The sequence below is a fragment of the Manihot esculenta genome, chromosome 5 (genome assembly GCF_001659605.2).
Source record: "Manihot esculenta cultivar AM560-2 chromosome 5, M.esculenta_v8, whole genome shotgun sequence".
NCBI lineage: Eukaryota > Viridiplantae > Streptophyta > Magnoliopsida > Malpighiales > Euphorbiaceae > Manihot > Manihot esculenta.
The window spans coordinates 19,733,418-19,756,615 of record NC_035165.2 but is presented as its reverse complement, the minus strand read 5'-3'; the positions used below and the strand labels follow the sequence as shown (position 1 = coordinate 19,756,615).

The 23,198-nt window shown below is 43.4% G+C and overlaps 1 protein-coding gene across 3 annotated transcripts; it reads right to left on the bottom strand.

Annotated features, from left to right (window-relative positions):
- Positions 1-12,560: 12,560 nt before the first annotated feature.
- Positions 12,561-16,646, bottom strand: LOC110618639 (protein transport protein SEC23). 3 transcript variants are annotated; one of them, XR_006350594.1, is made up of 5 exons: positions 15,966-16,645; positions 15,736-15,854; positions 15,028-15,100; positions 14,239-14,321; positions 12,561-12,801 (listed from the first exon to the last, which is right to left on the bottom strand). XR_006350594.1 is itself a non-coding variant. In XM_043956345.1 (4 exons), the coding sequence occupies exons 1-4, from the start codon at positions 16,158-16,160 to the stop codon at positions 12,763-12,765; spliced, it is 426 nt and encodes a 141-aa protein (XP_043812280.1). In that variant the 5' UTR covers positions 16,161-16,646; the 3' UTR covers positions 12,561-12,762. The 3 variants fall into 3 exon arrangements, 1 of the variants encoding a protein (XP_043812280.1); XR_006350595.1 differs by lacking the exon at positions 12,561-12,801 and adding an exon at positions 13,238-13,581; XM_043956345.1 differs by lacking the exon at positions 14,239-14,321 and having other exon boundaries at positions 15,966-16,646.
- Between the last annotated feature and the right edge of the window lie 6,552 nt (positions 16,647-23,198).

The window sequence follows — 23,198 nt, the reverse complement described above, 5'->3', positions numbered from 1 at the left end:
CATGCAAAAACTCATTAAATTTTCATACTTAAAACCATGAAATACCTTAAAACATTTTATGAAAACATGTTTCTACCCTACTAGGGGCTTCCGAAATCCGAGATTCCACCGGACGGTAGGAATTCCGATACCGGAGTCTAGCCGGGTATTACATTCTCCCCCGCTTAAGAACATTCGTCCCCGAATGTACCTCAACTAGCACACATAGCATGACATAAAACATAACATACATACATAGCACATAAAACTCACAGGGAACTAACCTCAGAAAAGATAAGGGTATTGCTGGAGCATGGACTCCCGTGTCTCCCAAGTGCATTCTTCCAAGTTATGGTGGTTCCACAGGACTTTCACCATTGGGATTTCCTTGTTCCTTAACTTTCTGATCTGGGTGTCTATGATCCGAACTGGCTGTTCGACATAGGTGAGATCCTCTTGGACCTCCACATCAGGCTCACTAAGAACCTTGCTCGGATCTGACACAAATTTCCTCAACATGGAAACATGGAAAACCGGATGGATTCTTTCCATTGAAGCAGGTAAATCCAGCTTGTACGACACATTCCCAATCTTTTGCAAGATTTCAAAGGGTCCAATGTATCGTGGGGCTAGTTTACCTTTCTTCCCGAAGCGAACCACTCCCTTCATTGGAGACACCTTGAGCAATACCAGATCCCCCTCCTGAAACTCTAACTGTCTCCTGCGGACGTCTGCATAGCTTTTCTGTCTGCTGGCAGCAGTCTTGATTCTCTCTCTGATTATGGGTACCACCCTGCTGGTGATCTCTACTAGCTCAGGCCCTGCCAAGGCCTTTTCTCCAACTTCCTCCCAGCAAACAGGTGATCTACACTTCCTTCCGTACAAAGCTTCATATGGAGCCATCCCGATGCTAGCATGATGGCTGTTGTTGTAGGCAAACTCCACCAAAGGTAGATGTAATACCCGGCTCGAATCCGGCACCGGAATTCCTATTGTCTGGTGGAATCCGGGGTGCTGGGAGTCGAGAAAAGGGTAGGAGTCTTGTTTTCTCAATATTATGATGTGTTTAAGGTTGATAAGTTATCTAGTTTTGAGTTTTGAAGCAAAAATAGTGCATGGAGACTTCAGCCAAGTTCGGCCGCCGAAGGTAAGTTCGGCCGCCGAAAGTGCCCAATGTTCGGCTTCTGAAAGTCAAGTTCGGCCCCCGAATGTTGCATGGTTTCGCATGCGCTTGGGCAGCCGAAGTTGAGTTGGCTGAGTCATGGTTTTGACAAGTGTTGGCCTCAGATTCTTGCCATAGAATGGCCACGTCTCTATGACTCATCTAGATATGTTGTGGGTGAGCATACAGCAGCTTGAGGTGCTTGCAAAAGTGTTGAGAGTTGAGAGAAACGAAAGGTATGTGTTTTGAGAGTTTGAGAGGGTGAAGAGAGGTTGATCCGTTTTCCCTTGTTCAGTACGTGCATCTTCCTGTTTCCTGAGGTAAGAGAAGATTTAGAACCTGTTTCTATGTTTTCTGAAGGTTTTATGGGGTTCAAGAAGGAGATGCATGTTTAGGGTAGTCATGGTAGGTTTTGATGATTTATGTATGTATACATGTTGATGTGTTATGTTTGTTTTGTTGTTTGGGGTTATTAGCTAGTTTTGGACCCCTGTGGACATATACATGCGTATATGTGAGTTGAATAGAGGAGGTAGGCATGTTTGGAGAGCTTGAAGGGAAGGAGGAGATGGTTTGCCGTTGAAACTGAGTTCTGGATGAACTCAGGTTCGGCAGCCGAAAGTTCATTCGGCCGCCGAACCTCCTGCATGGTGGCTTAGTTGCCACAGCTTGCCCCCGAGTGTTTTTGCATGTTCGGCTCTGTTTGGGGGATTCGGCCGCCGAAGGTGCCGCCGAAGGTGCTTGAGTTTCGTCTCTGGAGAGGACATTCGGCCGCCGAACCTGCCGCCGAAAGTGTCCTGTCCAGCTTTCTTTTGCATGCTTTGCATGGATAGTTGAGTGAGTTTAAGGGGATTCTTGGGGTGGGGAGTTTAAGAGAGTTATTCTACGCTTGTTTGGTCCCTCATTTGAGTCCATCTGTATAGGTACAGACCAGAGGAACCAGAGAGAGCAGCAGTGAGTACTGCTCCAGAGGTTCAGAGCCTGCAGCGTCAGTCAGTCCAGATAGCCAGAGGTGAGTGGAACTAAACTGATGACTTTTAATTGAACCATAAACTGCTTTTAGCATATCTCATGCATCATGATTATGCCATAGGTTGATTGCATTAGTATACACGAATATGAGGCATTGCATTGTTATTTGGTGATGTGAGTGAATGCTGAATGATCCAATAGTCTCAGACAGGAAGTCCAGGAGCCTTTGACTACGCCCTGGCACGTATAGCAAAGTCCAGGAGCCTTTGACTACGCTTTGGCAGGTATATAGCAAAGTCCAGGAGCCTTTGACTACGCCCTGGCACGTATAGCAAAGTCCAGGAGCCTTTGACTACGCCCTGGCAGGTATATAGCAAAGTCCAGGAGCCTTTGACTACGCCCTGGCAATGGTAAGTTCACAGGTGTTATATACACATATACATATATGACAGGAAGACCAGGTGCTCGATTCTACGCCCTGGCACAGAGTTACTGGGACTATGTGGTGACAGGTTTACTCTTGATGTGGCTTGTCTGTGATATGGTGCATTCCATGAGATCATATTTTACTGAGATGTTTTACTGTTCTACTCACTGGGCTATAGAGCTCATCCCACTCCCTTAACCCCAGTTTTGCAGGTTCAGTGTACAGTGGACAGGGACAGTCCAGCAGAGTACAGGAAGAGTAAAGAGATCTGTAATAGCTTAGAGTGGACATGTAATATGAAAGAGATGTAATAGTTGTTGCTTGACCTAGTGATGTATGTTTTGTACATGATCTGTATATGTATATATGTTTTCCTGTATGTGAAAACCAGGCTTAACAGGTATGAGTTAACCCATCTAGAGCAAGCTCTAGTCAGGGATACAAAGTACAGAGTACATGAGTACAGAGTACAGAGATAGTGCATGCACAGGTTAAGCCTTGGTTCAGAAAAGAGTTTTATTTTCACAGAAAATGTATGATCATGTATGAGTTGTATAGGTACACAGAGAGTAGAGCAGGCTTGCTACGGGTTCTGGCGGCCTTAAGCCGACCTGAATCCTAGCGCCGGTGACGGTCCATTTTGGGGTCGTTACAGATTGGTATCAGAGCCCTAGGTTCACATGATCGGACCTATAGAGACAGTGTTGGGCTCAGACAGGGTAGAAGTGGTCAAGCACAATAGGAAATCATGTCCACTAGGATAGGGTCTTGAGTCCTATCTGCTATGATATGCCATGAGTATTGTATGTGTATGATTGCTATGTGATGTTTATGTGCTAAGTGGTATGTTATATGTTGTGTTTCCAGAGAGGAAAGATGCGAGGAACTCGTCGATCAGCTCGATTGACTGGAGTCCCACCAGAGAGTGAGAGACCAGCTGCTCGTCCTCCTGCATTGCCAAGGGCAAGGTCTCAGAGATCTAGCAGGGAAGGTCCGTCAATAGACCCTAGAAGGTCTGTCGACGAGAGCAGAAGAGGAACAGCTAGAGGAGGTAGATCAGAGGAAGAGAGGGAGGTTATGGAGACTGATCCGTCTATGGATGAAGGTATGGGAGAATCTTTGGGAGGTGTTTCGGCCTCAGGATTTGATTATCCCGCTGTTTTTCAGGATCCAGAGTATCCGATGGAGGGTATATCGGAGTACTCTCGTTTTGACCCATATCCTACATACATGCCATATATGCCATATCCTCACTATTACCCACCATATCCGATGTATCCATCTTCCCCTACCCATCCAAGTGCAGCACACCTAGAGCTAAATTAACCAGTACTACCACCAGAACCAGTAGCCCCTGTTGTTGACAGACATGAACCTAGCTCATCTGGAGGTAAAGTCCAAATGACGGAGTACTTGAAATTGGATGCTCCTAAATACAACACAGGAGATGATCCATTCGATTACCTCAGAGCAGTTAGGATGATCACCAGTGAATTGGGAGCAGATGATAGGAGAGCCATTGAGATGGCAGGTTTCACATTAAAATGTAGGAAAGCCAGAGAATGGTTTAAGAATTATGTGGAGCCTAGAATGGACAGCATGTCATGGGGAGAGTTCGCTAATGAGTTTGCAGGGTGGGCTTTTCCTGACAGTTCGAGGGAGATGAAGATAATTGAGTTTGAACAGTTGAGACAAACAGATGAGATGACCGTTGATGAGTTCACAGATAAGTTCCTGGATCTGCTTCAGTACGTGGGTCAGGCCTATGATACTGATCAGAAGAAGGCGAGGAGATATACCATGAGACTTCATCCCAGGTATTCTTCTCTGATCCTTCCAGCAGAAAAGGAGAGTTTTCACTCTATTATAGATGCAGCCAGGAAGATGGAAGCTAGTGCCAATATTCAGAAACAGTCAAAGGCACAGGCTTCGGGTTCTAAGGCCCCCAGTTCAGGTTCTACAGGCAGTAAGAGATGGGATAGAGCGAGAGGAACAAGGAAAGGGTTCTGGAGTAAAGTCAAGTCAGGTCTGGGAATAGGTAGTGGCTCAAGCTCTGGCACAGCTCCAGTCTGCAGACGATGTGGAAAACCACATGGAGGAGTTTGTCGGTTGGGATCTACAGCTTGTTTTCGATGTGGACAGGAAGGGCATATTGCTCGGGATTGTCCGCAGATGACTTTTGTACCGTCCCAGCAGATGAGTTCAGGCAGTGTGGTACAGCCAGTTGTACGGCCAGCAGCTCCAGTCATGCCTCAGACTAGTGGCAGAGGTAGAGGGAGAGGGGTAGCCTCTACTTCAGCAGCAGGTTCCCGAGGTGGAAATCCGGTAGCCCCAGCACGGATTTTCACAGTGACACAGGAGGAGGCTAACACGTCGAACACAGTGGTGTCAGGTAATCTCATCATTGGGTGTTCAGATGTGTATGCTTTGATGGACCCCGGTGCTTCTCATTCCTTTATTGCTTCGAGAGCCATAGAGCGATTGGGTTTGATCAGTTCTGAGTTAGAGTATCCTCTCTGGGTCAGTGGACCTAGATGTGACCCATCAGTGGCAGTGTCAGTCTGTCGTTTCAGTCCAGTGTTTATAGAGGGTAGATGCCTTCCAGCTGACCTTGTGGTTCTAGACTTGACAGATTTTGATGTCATTCTAGGGATGGATTGGCTATCTGCATATAGTGCTACGTTGGACTGTCGAGAGAAGTTAGTGAGTCTCAGAGACCAGGATGGGTCAGAGTGTGTCTTCAGAGGAGACAGGAGAGGTACACCCAGAGGTCTGATTTCAGCCCTTCAGGCTCGTCGTTTGCTTAGGAGGGGTTGTCAGGGGTTTCTAGCTCATGTGAGAGAGCTAGACAGTCAGGTTAGGGAACCAGCCACAGTACCAGTAGTCCGAGAGTTTCTCGATGTGTTCCCAGACGATTTACCAGGACTACCACCTGATAGGGAGATAGGGTTTGAAATTGAATTACTGCCAGGTACTAGACCTATCTCTATTCCTCCCTACAGGATGGCGCCAGCTGAGTTAATAGAGTTAAAAGCACAGTTGCAGGACTTGGTAGATAAGGGTTTCATCCGCCCTAGTACCTCACCTTGGGGTGCTCCAGTGCTCTTTGTCAGAAAGAAGGATGGATCCCTCAGACTTTGTATCGACTACAGACAGTTGAACAAGGTCACTATCAAGAATAGGTATCCCTTACCTCGGATTGATGATCTATTTGACCAGCTAGCTGGAGCAGGTTGTTTCTCGAAAATAGATCTGAGATCTGGGTATCATCAGTTGAGAGTCAGCGAGGCAGATGTGCCTAAGACAACTTTCCGGACCAGATATGGGCATTATGAGTTCTTAGTGATGCCGTTCGGGTTGACTAACGCCCCTGCAGCATTTATGGATCTCATGAACAGGGTATTCAGTGAGTTTCTGGATCACTTTGTCATTGTGTTTATCGATGATATCTTAGTGTATTCCAGAGATGCAGAGGAGCATGCCCAGCATCTGAGGACAGTTTTGCAGACACTGAGAGAGCATGGTTTATATGCCAAGTTCTCGAAGTGTGAGTTTTGGTTACGGAGCATTGCCTTCTTGGGACATGTGGTAGCAGCAGAGGGTATTGAGGTAGACCCCAAGAAGATAGAGGCTGTAGCTAACTGGCCCAGACCCATGACAGTGACTGAGATTAAAAGCTTTCTGGGACTGGCAGGTTACTACAGGAGGTTCGTTCAGAACTTCTCAAAGATAGCAGCTCCTATGACCAAATTGACTCAGAAGAACCAGAGATTTATCTGGTCAGACCAGTGTGAAGAGAGCTTTGAGGAGCTCAAGAGAAGACTGACTACAGCACCAGTGCTAGCTCTGCCTGTTAGTGATAAGGATTTCACAGTGTTCTGTGATGCATCTCGAGTGGGATTGGGTTGTGTATTGATGCAGAGTGATAGAGTAATCGCTTATGCTTCTAGACAGTTGAAGAAGCACGAGTTGAATTACCCTACCCATGACCTAGAGATGGCAGCAGTTATCTTTGCACTTAAGATGTGGCGGCATTACCTCTACGGGGTTAAATGCGAGATCTTCACTGATCACAAGAGTTTACAGTACATCTTAAGTCAGAGAGAGCTGAATTTGAGGCAGAGAAGGTGGGTCGAATTGCTCAGTGATTATGATTGTAAGATCCAGTATCATCCGGGTAAGGCGAATGTTGTCGCAGACGCCCTAAGCCGGAAGTCACTAGGCAGTTTATCCCATATAGCAGCAGAGCGGAGATCAGTTGTGATGGAGCTTTATAAGCTCTTTGACGAGGGCTTACAGCTAGAGTTGTCTGGTACAGGTGCGTTGATAGCACAGATGAGAGTGACACCTGTGTTTCTGGAGCAGATAGCTCAGAGACAGCATGAGGACCCTGAGTTGATGAAAATTGCTAGGACTGTTCAGTCAGGCAATAGTGCAGAGTTCAGATTTGATAGCAAAGGGATCCTTCGCTATGGGAGTCGACTTTGTGTACCAAATAGGGGCAGTGTGAAGGAAGACATTATGAGGGAAGCTCATAATGCGAGGTATAGTGTTCACCCAGGAGCCACCAAGATGTATCAGGATCTGAAAAGGGTCTATTGGTGGCCAGCCATGAAGAAAGAAGTGGCACAGTTCGTGACAGCCTGTGAGGTTTGTCAAAGGGTGAAATTAGAACATCAGAAACCAGCCGGAATGCTTAACCCATTACCGATTCTAGAGTGGAAATGGGAGAACATAGCCATGGATTTTGTAGTGGGTTTACCAGTAGCGTCCAACAGGATAGACTCGATATGGGTGATTGTGGACAGACTCACAAAATCTGCTCATTTTCTTCCAGTACGGAGTAACTATTCTGTGGATAAGTTGGCACAGGTCTATCTGGATGAGATAGTGAGATTACATGGAGTTCCAGTGTCTATAGTTTCAGACAGAGGACCTCAGTTTACTCCCGCTTTTGGCGGAGTCTGCAAAGTGCGATGGGCACGAGATTGGATTTTAGTACTGCTTTCCACCCACAGACTGATGGACAGTCAGAAAGGACCATCCAGACCATAGAGGATATGCTACGCCTATGTGTGTTAGACTTTGGCGGTTCATGGAGACAGCATCTACCTTTGGTGGAGTTTGCTTACAATAACAGTCATCATGCTAGCATTGGGATGGCTCCTTATGAAGCTTTGTATGGGAGGAAATGCAGATCCCCTGTTTGCTGGGAAGAGGTAGGAGAGAAGGCTCTTGCAGGGCCAGAGTTAGTAGACATTACCAGTAGAATGGTGCCCATGATCAGAGAGAGAATCAGAACAGCTCAGAGTAGACAGAAAAGTTACGCAGATGTTCGCAGAAAGCAGTTAGAATTTCAAGAGGGTAATTGGGTATTGCTGAAAGTGTCTCCAATGAAAGGAGTGGTTCGTTTTGGGAAGAAAGGTAAATTAGCTCCACGGTACATTGGACCCTTTGAGGTGTTGCAGAGGATCGGAAATGTGTCGTATAAGCTGGATTTACCTGCTTCTATGGAGAGGATTCACCCGGTATTTCATGTTTCTATGCTACGACAGTTTGTGTCAGATCCGAATCAGGTTCTGAGTGAGCCTGAGGTGGAGATTCATACAGATCTCACCTATATAGAGCAGCCAGTGCGGATTCTGGACACGCAGATCAGACAGCTAAGGAACAAGGAGATTCCGATGGTGAAAGTGTTATGGAACCACCATAATCTAGAAGAGTGCACCTGGGAGACGCGGGAGTCTATGCTCCAGCAGTATCCATATTTGTTTTGAGGTTAGTTTCCTCCTTGTGTTTTGTTTTTGTTGGTTTAGGAACATCCGAGGACGAATGTTCGTAAGGAGGGGAGAATGTAATACCCGGCTCGAATCCGGCACCGGAATTCCTATTGTCTGGTGGAATCCGGGGTGCTGGGAGTCGAGAAAAGGGTAGGAGTCTTGTTTTCTCAATATTATGATGTGTTTAAGGTTGATAAGTTATCTAGTTTTGAGTTTTGAAGCAAAAATAGTGCATGGAGACTTCAGCCAAGTTCGGCCGCCGAAGGTAAGTTCGGCCGCCGAAAGTGCCCAATGTTCGGCTTCTGAAAGTCAAGTTCGGCCCCCGAATGTTGCATGGTTTCGCATGCGCTTGGGCAGCCGAAGTTGAGTTGGCTGAGTCATGGTTTTGACAAGTGTTGGCCTCAGATTCTTGCCATAGAATGGCCACGTCTCTATGACTCATCTAGATATGTTGTGGGTGAGCATACAGCAGCTTGAGGTGCTTGCAAAAGTGTTGAGAGTTGAGAGAAACGAAAGGTATGTGTTTTGAGAGTTTGAGAGGGTGAAGAGAGGTTGATCCGTTTTCCCTTGTTCAGTACGTGCATCTTCCTGTTTCCTGAGGTAAGAGAAGATTTAGAACCTGTTTCTATGTTTTCTGAAGGTTTTATGGGGTTCAAGAAGGAGATGCATGTTTAGGGTAGTCATGGTAGGTTTTGATGATTTATGTATGTATACATGTTGATGTGTTATGTTTGTTTTGTTGTTTGGGGTTATTAGCTAGTTTTGGACCCCTGTGGACATATACATGCGTATATGTGAGTTGAATAGAGGAGGTAGGCATGTTTGGAGAGCTTGAAGGGAAGGAGGAGATGGTTTGCCGTTGAAACTGAGTTCTGGATGAACTCAGGTTCGGCAGCCGAAAGTTCATTCGGCCGCCGAACCTCCTGCATGGTGGCTTAGTTGCCACAGCTTGCCCCTGAGTGTTTTTGCATGTTCGGCTCTGTTTGGGGGATTCGGCCGCCGAAGGTGCCGCCGAAGGTGCTTGAGTTTCGTCTCTGGAGAGGACATTCGGCCGCCGAACCTGCCGCCGAAAGTGTCCTGTCCAGCTTTCTTTTGCATGCTTTGCATGGATAGTTGAGTGAGTTTAAGGGGATTCTTGGGGTGGGGAGTTTAAGAGAGTTATTCTACGCTTGTTTGGTCCCTCATTTGAGTCCATCTGTATAGGTACAGACCAGAGGAACCAGAGAGAGCAGCAGTGAGTACTGCTCCAGAGGTTCAGAGCCTGCAGCGTCAGTCAGTCCAGATAGCCAGAGGTGAGTGGAACTAAACTGATGACTTTTAATTGAACCATAAACTGCTTTTAGCATATCTCATGCATCATGATTATGCCATAGGTTGATTGCATTAGTATACACGAATATGAGGCATTGCATTGTTATTTGGTGATGTGAGTGAATGCTGAATGATCCAATAGTCTCAGACAGGAAGTCCAGGAGCCTTTGACTACGCCTTGGCACGTATAGCAAAGTCCAGAAGCCTTTGACTACGCCCTGGCAGGTATATAGCAAAGTCCAGGAGCCTTTGACTACGCCCTGGCACGTATAGCAAAGTCCAGGAGCCTTTGACTACGCCCTGGCAGGTATATAGCAAAGTCCAGGAGCCTTTGACTACGCCCTGGCAATGGTAAGTTCACAGGTGTTATATACACATATACATATATGACAGGAAGACCAGGTGCTCGATTCTACGCCCTGGCACAGAGTTACTGGGACTATGTGGTGACAGGTTTACTCTTGATGTGGCTTGTCTGTGATATGGTGCATTCCATGAGATCATATTTTACTGAGATGTTTTACTGTTCTACTCACTGGGCTATAGAGCTCATCCCACTCCCTTAACCCCAGTTTTGCAGGTTCAGTGTACAGTGGACAGGGACAGTCCAGCAGAGTACAGGAAGAGTAAAGAGATCTGTAATAGCTTAGAGTGGACATGTAATATGAAAGAGATGTAATAGTTGTTGCTTGACCTAGTGATGTATGTTTTGTACATGATCTGTATATGTATATATGTTTTCCTGTATGTGAAAACCAGGCTTAACAGGTATGAGTTAACCCATCTAGAGCAAGCTCTAGTCAGGGATACAGAGTACAGAGTACATGAGTACAGAGTACAGAGATAGTGCATGCACAGGTTAAGCCTTGGTTCAGAAAAGAGTTTTATTTTCACAAAAAATGTATGATCATGTATGAGTTGTACAGGTACACAGAGAGTAGAGCAGGCTTGCTACGGGTTCTGGCGGCCTTAAGCCGACCTGAATCCTAGCGCCGGTGACGGTCCATTTTGGGGTCGTTACAGTAGATGCTGCCTCCAAGAACCGCCAAAGTCCAGCACACACATTCTGAGCATATCTTCGATAGTCTGGATGGTCCTTTCTGACTGTCCATCAGTCTGGGGGTGGAAGGCAGTACTGAAATCCAACCTAGTACCCATGGCATTCTGCAGACTCCGCCAAAACCTGGAGGTGAACTGGGGCCCTCTATCAGACACTATCGAAACAGGAACCCCATGCAGCCTGACGATCTCATCTACATACACCTGCGCCAACTTGTCCACAGAGTAGCCACTCCTGACAGGGATGAAGTGAGCAGATTTGGTGAGTCTGTCCATAATCACCCATATGGAGTCCACTCTGTTGGACGCCGCTGGTAACCCCACTACGAAGTCCATAGCTATATTTTCCCATTTCCATTCTGGAATCGGTAGCGGGTTAAGCATTCCAGCCGGCTTCTGATGTTCCAGCTTCACCCTCTGACACACTTCGCAGGCTGACACGAACTGTGCCACTTCTTTCTTCATAGCTGGCCACCAATAAACCTTCTTCAAATCTTGATACATCTTGGTGGCTCCGGGGTGAATGCTGTATCTTGCATTATGAGCCTCTCTCATAATGTCTCCTTTTAGCCCAAAGTCATCTGGTACACATAGTCTGCTCCCATAGCGGAGGATCCCCTTGCTGTCAAATCTGAACTCACTGTCATTGCCTGACTGAACAGTCCTGGCAATCTTCACTAACTTCGGGTCCTCATGTTGTTTCTAAGCCACCTGCTCCAGAAACACGGGTGCCACTCTCATCTGGGCCACCAAGGCACCTGTACCAGATAACTCCATCTGTAGACCTTCCTCAATAAGCTTGTAGAGCTCCTTCACCACTGGCCTCCTCTCTGCCGATATGTGGGATAAGCTACCGAGTGATTTCCGGCTTAAGGCGTCTGCCACGACATTCGCCTTACCCGAATGGTACTGAATCTTGCAATCATAGTCACTCAGCAGCTCCACCCATCTTCTCTGTCTCAAATTCAAATCTCTTTGACTCAGGATGTACTGCAGGCTTTTATGATCCGTGAAGATCTCACATTTTACCCCATAGAGGTAGTGCCTCCACATCTTGAGTGCAAAGATTACTGCTGCCATCTCTAGGTCATGTGTGGGGTAATTCAACTCATGCTTCTTCAGCTGCCTAGAAGCATAAGCGATCACTCTCTCATTCTACATTAGTACACAACCCAGTCCCACACGGGACGCATCACAAAAGACTGTAAAGTCTTCATTACTAGATGGCAGAGCTAAAACTGGTGCTGAAGTCAACCTCTTCTTCACTACAAAAAAACAGTAATTTAGCGACCAAAATTTTGGTCGCTAAAAGGAGGAATTTGGTCGCTATTATGAAATAGCGACTATTTAGCGACCAAAATAAAATGGTCGGTGTTTAGCCAGTCGCTAAATTTTTGGCGACAATCTGAAAATTAGTCGCTAAAATAGCGACCAATCAGCGACCATTTTTTGGTCGCTAATTTGGTGTCATGACAAATTAAATATTACAAAATAGCGACCAATCAGCGACCATTTTTTGGTCGCTAATTTGGTGTCATGGCAAATTAAGTATTACAAAATAGCGACCAATCAGCGACCATTTTTTGGTCGCTAATTTGGTGTCATGCAAATTAAGTATTACAAAATAGCAACCAATCAGCGACCATTTTTTGGTCGCTAAATTTTGATCGCGAAATGATCGCTGTTTTGATCGCTATTTCGTTGTTATTTGATCACCTCAGAAAAGAGCATTTGGTCGTTATTTCGTTGTAAATTAATAGTAAAATTAAAAAAATATTTGTTATTTAATTTGATTTTATAGCTGATTAGTCACTAATATTGACCCAAACTTCTTATTGAAAGTTTCAATAATACTATTGACCCAAAAAGCTTGACTAAATTCCACAACAATAAGATAGTTAATAAAACAGTACAAATGGACCTTAATTAGTTCTCTGAGAGGGCCAATAAAAAAAAAACTAACTCTATTGCTTAATGTTGACTAGATCCTAAGGTATCATCATGTCTTGAACCAACCAATCAAATCCCTCAAGCAGCCCCTCCCCTGTATATGCGCTACAGCCCACGATTTTTCAATGCCTGGTTTTGTCCATATTCTCCAGGTTTAGTACCTGCAGAAGTTTTGCAAACTCCATTTTAGAATTTCAAAAGACGAAAGCAAGGCTATAAATCAAACATAATAACTTTGGAAGAAAAGAAAAGGGAAACCAAAAAATTATATATATATATATATATAAGCTTTAACCTGATTATGTTGGAAGTCTAAGGTCAAGATACTAAGGCATGCTTAACCATTTTGAACCATGCTTCTTTCATTGCCCAAATACTGGAGAGTTACAGATATTTAAAAATATATGCATATCAAGTCAACTTCCGTAATCATTAAACCATGAAATGTTTTTTGCCCCGTTCTGATCAAATATAATAGGATTTAAAGTAGAATAGGAAGAAACAGAATACACGTGCCTAACATCATTAATAGCTGTTGAAACAAACACACCTGATGACATAATTGAGAAAGCAAGATTCACAAGTTGACACACATGCTCAAATATCAAATTAAAGTTCATAACTACACCGGGAGAGTGAATATTACAGGACAATGAGCAGCACAGTAATAACATGGAAAATTGTAATGCTGTATTTAGGAATAAAAAAAGAAATCACATTATGGAAGAATAAACAAGTTGAGAAAACCATAAAATACATGCAAATTTTTTGTCAATTACAAGTGTCTTTTCTGTTCTGCATTCCTAAAATTTGAATGCACCCAAAATGAGAGGGAAAAGGCAAAGTCCAATTGAATCTCAAAGTATTCCCATATGAAAGTATAGTCAACTAGGAAAGTAAATGCTACAACTTTGGCCAACTCCTTTGCGAATCAAGTGCAGCTGGGGGAAAAAGAGAGAGTACCAGTTAATTCCTTTAAAAACTATCAATGACAAAGGAAAAACCGAGTGCACTGGATCTCAATTTAACACATTACTTTGCTAGAAAAGGATTCCAGACATCATAGCACATTGATTTTCTGAATTGTCATAACAGTAGCATTGATATGCAATCCACATTCAAATCTAAGCACACATTTCTCCTAAATTTTAGAGTGATCCAACCAGACAAAAATTACGGTGAAGGTCCAGTGCAAAGGCAACAAAGTAGATGTATTCTAGAACAATTCAGTTGGCAGAACCTATCCAACAGAATCATCAAAAAAAGTTTGGTTTTTCAAGCTAAAGTTCATGCTAACTTCTAAACAAATGCACAAGTCTGAGGAAAATATGCCGAAAAATTACTATAAAAAAGAAGCAGATGTACCGAGTGTCAACACATAATAGTTTATTCAACAAAACATAAGGGAAAACGTTAGTAGAAAGATTGTCTGCAAAGGAATTTGTTATTATTTCATTATTAATGAGAAGAACAAATCTAAATCGTATGCAGGAAACCACTGTCTCACAGAGGAAGAAAGCCTAAAATAACTGGCAGGTGTAAAAAAGTGAAAATTATGATCTCCACTCGTTAGGCAACTCATTTTGGTTTATAACTACCTGAAATAAAAGGAGCAATCCAAGGAGACCAACAGGTACAGCTGGTGCCAGATTATTTGTATAAGTTAATCCACCAGCTAAACCTGCTTCAACAGAAATCATGTTCAGAGAAGGAAGAGCATACAGCAGCCAGCCAATCACCAAAGCAGGATCCCCATTAAATAATGAAAGTTAGGATTTTTTTAATAGATACTATTGATTGTTATACATCTTTTTCTAAAGGAGAACATAATATTATAAATAATGCAAAAAGTTGGAAGCTAATTTCTCATGGATATGGTGCACCAGCAAAAGAAATCCCATATCCAAGAAGAATAGTCAAGAAGAGAAGGTTTTTTCTAATGCTTGTGTTGGGGATGGGTCTTTAGAATTTTTATACACACACAGGAAGAGAGAAGCGCTGGTCTGAATCTGTTAATTTTGTCTTATAATCTTTAACTTTTTTCATGCATTGAGTTTAGTTGCATAAATCAGAAATGAGTATAAAGACATGTTTTGATATGCATTTTATGGACATGGTTAAATAAAATTCTAATCCAAGCAAGGAGCACAGCATCCAGGTCTGTGCAGATATGCATTTTAGCAGATAACACATGAAATGCTGTAGTATTGTAGTTTAATAGCATAAAATGCTATTTACAGTGACCATTTTAGCAGATAACTCAAATTGTATTGTTGTACAGTTACCAGTTCAGTTTCATTTTGCTGCTCTCTAAAAACAGTACAAGGAAAGCTTTACCACATTCCAATCAACATGACATAAATGAAACAGAGTTTTATATTACAAACCGAGCAAGACAACTGGTATCCTGTAATCTGGATCAAGAATAACTGTTTCCCTCTTCTGTACTCTCCTTCCAAGCTGTGCAGAAAGAAAATAATCATGCAAAATAAATTCAAGGACTACATTAAATAGATGCAAACCCATTAATCCAGTCATCCCTAAGAACCTATACATGTCCAAATCAATCAAATTACACAAGAAAATTTTATGTTGGCCAAGACAAGCTTTACCAATAATCTGACTTATCCAAAACAAGATATGTATACGGTATTGTGATTAATATAAGCACTTTAGACCTCAACACCACCATGGAAAAACAATTAAAGGGGAACCCATAATTTAATTCAAAGCGCTAGATTCGAAAATTTTGTAACATTTGGGAAAATCTATGCCCTTCACTATCATCAACTATTCAATTCAACCCAACTCTACTTCTGCTTTTCATTTTCTCTTCCTCTCTGATTTGAAAAGATCACGACAAGAGGTTCAACAAAATTAGTCAATTATAAGAATTTAGATATCTAGCTCCATTCCTTCTTTAAGCGGACAAGTCAATTTAACAACACTGCTAGAACCCAAATGAAAAATTATTTAACTAACAACACATACATAGACAACCATAAATGAAAATATCCACACAGCTAACAGAATTAATTAAAAAACAGTTCATCAACAAATATTACAAAAAACCATAAAGTAAAATAATTACTAACCTCCCATCAAGTAAAGCATCGAAAACGAAAGAAACCAAGTAATTATCAGGGTTGTGCTCATCAATTTCAACCTTTAACGCATCCTTATGCCATTGATCCGTTTGCAACTCATCCAAAAGCTATAGAAGAAAATTGGTAATAATTAAAAAAACCATTTCACTCGATCAACAAAAACATGACATTAGAATTTGAAATTTCAAAATTAGACTCAAACTGAACCAAGTACGCACAGAGTTGAGGGTATATTCGCACTCGGATGCGGGCAATAAGAAGCGGGTAATGCCAAGAATTGGAAACCCATTTTGCATTCCTTTCTGTGGGTATCCAACAGGGGCTCTCCTGCCCGAAACGCCAAGTCCCAACTGCTCCATAATTTGATCTTTGGAAATCTCCTTGTTGCCTCTAAACACATAAACCTTGGACATATCTGAAAATCCCAATTCATGAACCTGCGCCTGCGTCCCAAACGAAACAAACCCAACAAGCGCGTTATCCGGCAACAACCCGATCGCGCGTTTGAGAGCCGATTTTACGAACCCAAACTCCTCCAACGAACAAGAAAACAGGTGAACCCGATGGTGCAGGAGCTGCGTTCCCGGGAGCAGATGAAGCGGCGGAGAAGAGCAAAGAAGCAAGCAGACGAGCGGACACAGGAACCGGACGCAGAACGCCGTTGACAGCGTGGAGTAGAGGAACGCAGCGAGGAACAGCACCGGACAGCAAGACTGGAGCAGAGGAAGCGGCGGAGAAGAGCAGGAACCGAACGCAGAAACGACGTTGACAGCGTGGAGCACGATCGGCGGGAGGCGCACCAGACGAGTGACGTAGAGGCCGAATGGGGAGGGGAGGGCGGCAGTAGACTTTGAGAGTTGAGAGAGATTTAGGGTTGGGTTTTATGGGTTATTTTGATTGCAGGTTTATTTATTTATGTTTATTTTTTATCTTTCAATTAAGATTTTATTTTTATAGTTTATATTATTTAAAATGTTTTATATTATATTTTTATTAATTTTGCCTTTAATAGTACAATTAAGATTAGGGATTAATTAGATATTAGGGATTAGATATTAATTTTTAATCGGGTTCGAAATGGGTTCAGATATTACTCATATAAATTGGGTTCAGGTTCGGGTAGTTTAATTTTCACGGATACCCTATCCGTTTACATCCCTAGATTAGAGCATCCCTTAAATTGTCAAAACGACGTCGTTTTATATACCGAATTGAAATTACTTAATTTAAAATTTTAAATAAAATAAAATTTAATTAAAAATTAAATTAAAATTTTAAAAATAAAATGTTCGCTGATTGGTTGCTATTTTAGAGATTAAAATTAGGGATTAGGGTTAGGGATTATGAATTAGAGATCATGAATTCGGGATTAGGAATTAGAGATTAGGGTTAATTTTATTATGAATTAGGGATTAATTAGGAATTAAGGTTAGAGATTACAAATTAGGAATTAGGAATTAGGGTTAATTTTATTAGGGATTAGGAATTAATTAGATATTAGGGATTAGAGATTAGGATTAGGAATTAGGTTAGAGTAGGGATGTAAACGGATCGGGTATTTTCGGGTATCCGATCCGACCGAACCCTAATAGGACGTATTTTGGTAGTTATAATCGGGTTTTAAAAATAATATCCGTTGCAGGTTCGAATCAGATTCGGATTTTATGTATAGGGTACCCACTATCCGAATTCGTTTATATAAATAATTAATCTAATATAAAAAAATATATTTTATAATAATATTTATAAATTTTTTTTATATATTTTTATTTAAAAATTTAAATTTAAATATTCTTTAGAAATATTATATTTTTTATATGAAAATTATTAATGAAAAATATTTTTTGTATAAATTATTAATTAAAATATATAAAATTAAACGGGTACGAGTTTTATTCGGATAATAATAATCGGGTTTGGAACGGATTCGGATAGTTTAAATTAATTTTTAATTGGGTTCGGAACGGGTTCGGATATTACTAATATAAATCGGGTTCGGGGTAGTTTAATTTTCACGGGTACCCTACCCGTTTACATCCCTAGATTAGAGCAATTTAAGGTACCCGTTTACATCCCTAGATTAGAGCATCCCTTAAATTGTCAAAACGACGTCGTTTTATATACCGAATTGAAATTACTTAATTTAAAATTTTAAATAAAATAAAATTTAATTAAAAATTAAATTAAAATTTTAAAAATAAAATGGTCGCTGATTGGTCGCTATTTAGCGACTAATTATTTTAGTCGCTAAATATGGTCGCTAAATATTTCCGCCCAAAAAGTTGTCGCAATTTCGTCGCAAATATGGTCGCTAATAACTCGCGCCATTAATTCCCACTAAATTAGCGACCATTTTATATTTGGTCGCTAAATAGCGACCAATTAACGACCAAAAATTGGTCGTTAAGCTTTTTGTTAAATAAAAATATTATTTCCTTCATTCAATCGCAGAATGGTCGCTGATTGGTAGCTATATAGCGACCAAAAAATTTGGTCGCTAATTTTGGTCGCAATTTCACAGTTTTTTTGTAGTGCTTAAGCTCTTCGAAACTCTCTTCGCACTGGTCGGTCCACACAAACTTCTGATTCTTCCTGGTTAACCTGGTCAGAGGAGCTGCTATCTTTGAGAAGTCCTGAACGAACCTCCTGTAGTAACCTGCCAAACCCAAGAAACTTCTAATCTCTGTCACTGAAGTGGGTCTAGGCCAGTTAGCCACGGTTTCTGTCTTCTTGGGGTCCACCTCAATCCCATTCTCTGACACTACATGCCCCAAGAACGAAATGCTCCTCAGCCAGAATTCACATTTAGAGAACTTGGCATACAAGCCATGTTCCCTCAAAGTCTGCAAGACCAACCGCAGATGATGGGCATGCTCCTCTGCATTCCTGGAATACACCAAGATATCATCTATGAAGACAATAACGAAGTGATCCAGGTATTGGCTAAATACTCTGTTCATGAGATCCATGAATGCTGCAGGGGCGTTGGTTAACCCGAACGGCATCACAAAGAACTCAAAATGCCCATATCTGGTCCTGAAAGCTGTCTTCGGCACATCCTCCTCCCTTATCCTTAGCTGATGGTACCCCGATCTCAGATCTATTTTGGAGAAACAACCTGCTCCTGCTAACTGGTCGAATAGATCATCGATCCTTGGCAAAGGGTACCTATTCTTGGTAGTGACTTTGTTCAACTGCCTATAGTCGATACAAAGTCTAAGGGATCCATCCTTCTTTCTTACGAATAAAACTGGTGCACCCCAAGGTGAAGTGCTCGGTCGGATGAAGCCCTTTTCTACCAACTCTTGCAACTGTTCTTTCAACTCCTTTAACTCGGCTGGGGCCATCCTGTAGGGAGGGATAGAGATCGGTCTAGTTCCAGGCACCAACTCTATCTCGAACTCTATCTCCCTAGCAGGTGGTAAACCTGGAAGCTCATCCGAAAAAACATCCTGAAACTCTCTGACAACTGGCACCGAGGCCGGCTCCCTGACCTGACTGTCTAGCTCTCTCACATGAGCTAAGTACCCCTGACATCCCTTCCTAAGCAACCTACGAGCCTGAAGAGCTGATATCAGACCTCTAGGTGTGCCCCTCATGTCTCCTCTGAAGATGACCTCTGACCCGTTCTGATCTCTGAACTTGACTACCTTGTCCCTGCAGTCCAAGGTAGCACCATGGGTAGATAGCCAATCCATCCCTAGAATGACGTCAAAGTCTGTCAAATCTAGAACCACAAGGTCGGCGGAGAGGCATATTCCCTCAACAAAAACTGGACTGTACTGGCAGACTGACACTGCCACCGACGGGTCACACTTGGGTCCACTGACCCATAGGGGATCCTCTAACCCAGAGACTATCAGACCCAACCTCTCAACGGCTCTCGGAGCAATAAATGAATGAGATGCACCCGGGTCCATTAATGCATACAATTCAGAACACCCAATGACGAGATTACCTGACACCACGGTGTTGGATGTGTTAGCCTCCTGCTGAGTCATGGTGAAGATCCTGGCTGGAGCTGATGGACCTTCACCTCGGGAACCAGAAGAAGAGGCTGCCCCTCTCCCTCTACCTCTGCCACTGCCCTGAGTTGTGGCTGGAACTGCTGGCTGTGCCACACTACTAGAAGCTGTCTACTGGGGCTGGCCCATAAAAGGCGCTCTAGGACACTCCCGAGCTATGTGTCCCTCCTGTCCACATCTGAAACATGTATTAGTCCCAGCTCGACACACTCCCCTGTGCGGTCTTCCACATCTCTAGCATTCTGTACCATCTGAGCCTGAGCTCGAGCCACCGCCAAATCCCAGACCGGATTTCAACTTGTTCCAAAACTTATTCTTCTTCGGCTTCCTGGTGGTGTTATCCCACCTCTTCTTACCTGAGCTCTGAGAAGAGAAACCTAGTCCTCCTCTGCCTGGGGTCTTAACCCCTGAAGACTGGGTCACTGACTGCTTCACTGACCCCTCAACTATAGCACTTGCTTCCATTCTTCGAGCCATATCCACCACAGTGTGGAAACTTTCTCTCTCAGCTTACTGAATCAACGAGGAGTACCTGGAATGCAGCTTCATAACATACCTCTTGGCTTTCTTCGTATCTGTATCTAGAGCTTGCCCTGAAAAAGGCAATAACTCCAAGAATTTATCCGTGAACTCCTCTACACCCATGTGCTCTGACTGCCTCAGTTGCTCAAACTCAATCATCTTCAGTTCTCTGGAACTGTCTGGAAAAGCCCATCCAGCGAACTCATTCGCAAATTCTTCCCATGTCATACCATCTAGTCTCGGGTCCACATAACACTTGAACCACTCCCGTGCCTTTTTGCACTTTAAAGTGAACCCTGCCATCTGAATGGCCCTGTTGTCACTTGCCCCTAGCTCATCAGTTATTGTCTTCACCACTCTCAGATACTCAAAGGGGTCATCCCCTGACTTGTATTTGGGAGCATCTAGCTTGAGGTAATCTGTCATCTTTACCTTGCTCCCATCAGCTGAGCTAGGTCTAGGAGGTTGAGTAACTGGGGCTGCTGGTTCTGTAGGTGGTGGAGGTGGAGGTGCAGCATTCCCCGAGGTGGGGTTTGCCGGGTTTGGATAGAAGGGTGAGGGTGGATAAGCTGGGTACTGTGTGTAAGGTGGATAGAAAGGTGGATAAGGCATGTAGGTAGGGTAAGGGTTAAAGCTGGAGTAATCCGATGTACCTCCCATCGGATACCCTGAACCCTGTGGGAAGGGTGGATAATGGGGTGGAAAACCATACCCCGAGGCCTGAACGCCTCCCTGAGATTCCCCTGTCCCCTCTTCCTCCATGCTCACATCCAGGTTCCCATCCCTCCTCTAATCCTCTTCCATAACCTCCCTCACATCTGAAGAACTTCCTCCTCTATCTGTCCCCCTTCTGCTAGCATCAAAAGACCTTCTAGGGTCCCTTGACACTCTTTCTCTGTTGGCTCTACAAGACATTGCCCTAGGCAATGTAGGAGGACGGGCGCTCGTGCCCTCATCCTCAGATGGCACTCCAGTCAATCGTGCAGATCGACGAGTTCCTCTCATCCTGTTTTCTGAAAAACAGTACACATCATACAAGCATTAGCATCATATGGTTCATGTGGGCACACATGAACCCTTATCACATACATCACATAGCATAGCATATCATTAATGCACATGCATATAATCATGGCATTTCACATCATCATACAAGACAGGACTCCACATCCTATCCTAGTGGACATGATCTTCCTATTGTGCTTGACCTTCTATAACATCTATGAGCCCGACACTCTAGGTCCGATCCTATGAACCTGGCTCTGATACCATTCTGTAACGACCCGAAAATCGGACCGCTACCGGCGCTAGGATCCAGATCGGCTTAAGGCCGCCGGGACCCGTAGCAAGCCTGACATATAACCTGTAAACCTGTATAATCCCATACATGATCAACAACATGCATAAAAATTTAAACTTTTCTTTCATTCATTTCTCATACACCAAACTCAACCTGTGCATGCACTAAAACATAATCATAAACTTGACCCCTCTGTGGGATCTCATCAATGCCCCAATGGGCGATATACATGCGTTGAGTTGGCTAACATCTGTATCATCAAGTATCTAAGATCATGCATCAACAAGGGATTACAATACTCATAGGGTCAAGCACATCTATAACCTCAATATACCTCATTACATAACATACTGTAATATCTTACATTACATCATAGTACAATTGTCATGTCCACAATCTAACTATTCCATAAACATACTTCAAAACTCTGGCTAACCTCCTGGTCTACCCTGTACCTGCACAGCTGGGGTTAGGGGAGAGGGGTGAGCTACAAAGCCCAGTGAGCAGAATAGTGAAATCATATATTTAAAAATCTCATGTCATTATGTAATGCAACACATCACAACAAATCACATCTCGGATGGTATTGTCACCAATAGTCCTCTACATAGTCCAACTGTGCTGGGACGTAGAATGGGTACAACCGGTCTTTCTCTTATCATAACATATCATAACATACCAATGTACCAGGGACGTAGAATGGGTACAACCTGGACTTTCTCTTACATCGTGCCAGGGACATAGAATGGGTACAACCTGGACTTCCATACCATATCATGCCGTAACATCATCATGCCATATGAGGACTAAAGGATCATCCAATAACCAATCCACATCAACATCATAAATGCAATGCAACATATTCGTGGATACTAATGCAAACAACCTACTATATCTCATGGCATTCATGATGCATGGATCATGCTCAAAATTCATATTTCATTTATTTTAAAACTTAAGGTTTATTCCACTCACCTCTGGCTAGCTCTGACAAACTCTGTAGCAGCTGGCTCACTGCTGGGGTCCTCGGTTCCTCGGGTCCGAACCTACACAGGTGGACTCCAATGAGGGACCAAACATACATAAACATAACTCTAATATACTCCCCAAAAACCCCCTAAAACATCATAAAACAACTACATAAAAACATGCAAGAAATGGCTGGACAGGGCACTTTCGGCGGCAGGTTCGGCGGCCGAAAGTCCCTCCAGAGCCGAAAGTCAGGCAGGTTCGGCGGCACCTTCGGCGGCCGAAACTCTCAGACAGAGGCGAAACTCATGCATGTTCGGCGGCACCTTCGGCGGCCGAAAGTCCCAGACAGAGACGAAAGTCTCCTTTCGGGGGCAACTTCGGCAGCCGAAAGGCCTGCCTCCCCAGCCATGTTCGGCGGCCGAAAGTGCCTTCGGCTGCCGAACCTGGTTTCTGCCAAAGGGCAGAAACTTGGCTCCTTTATGCACATTTGCCTCCAAAACTAACCAATCATGCATAAACTTGTTCTAAAACATACATACACATCATACATCACACCTAGGGGTCTCAAACTATCAAATACCCCAACTACAACACTTCAAACATGCCACATTGTTCAAAAACATAACATTTGC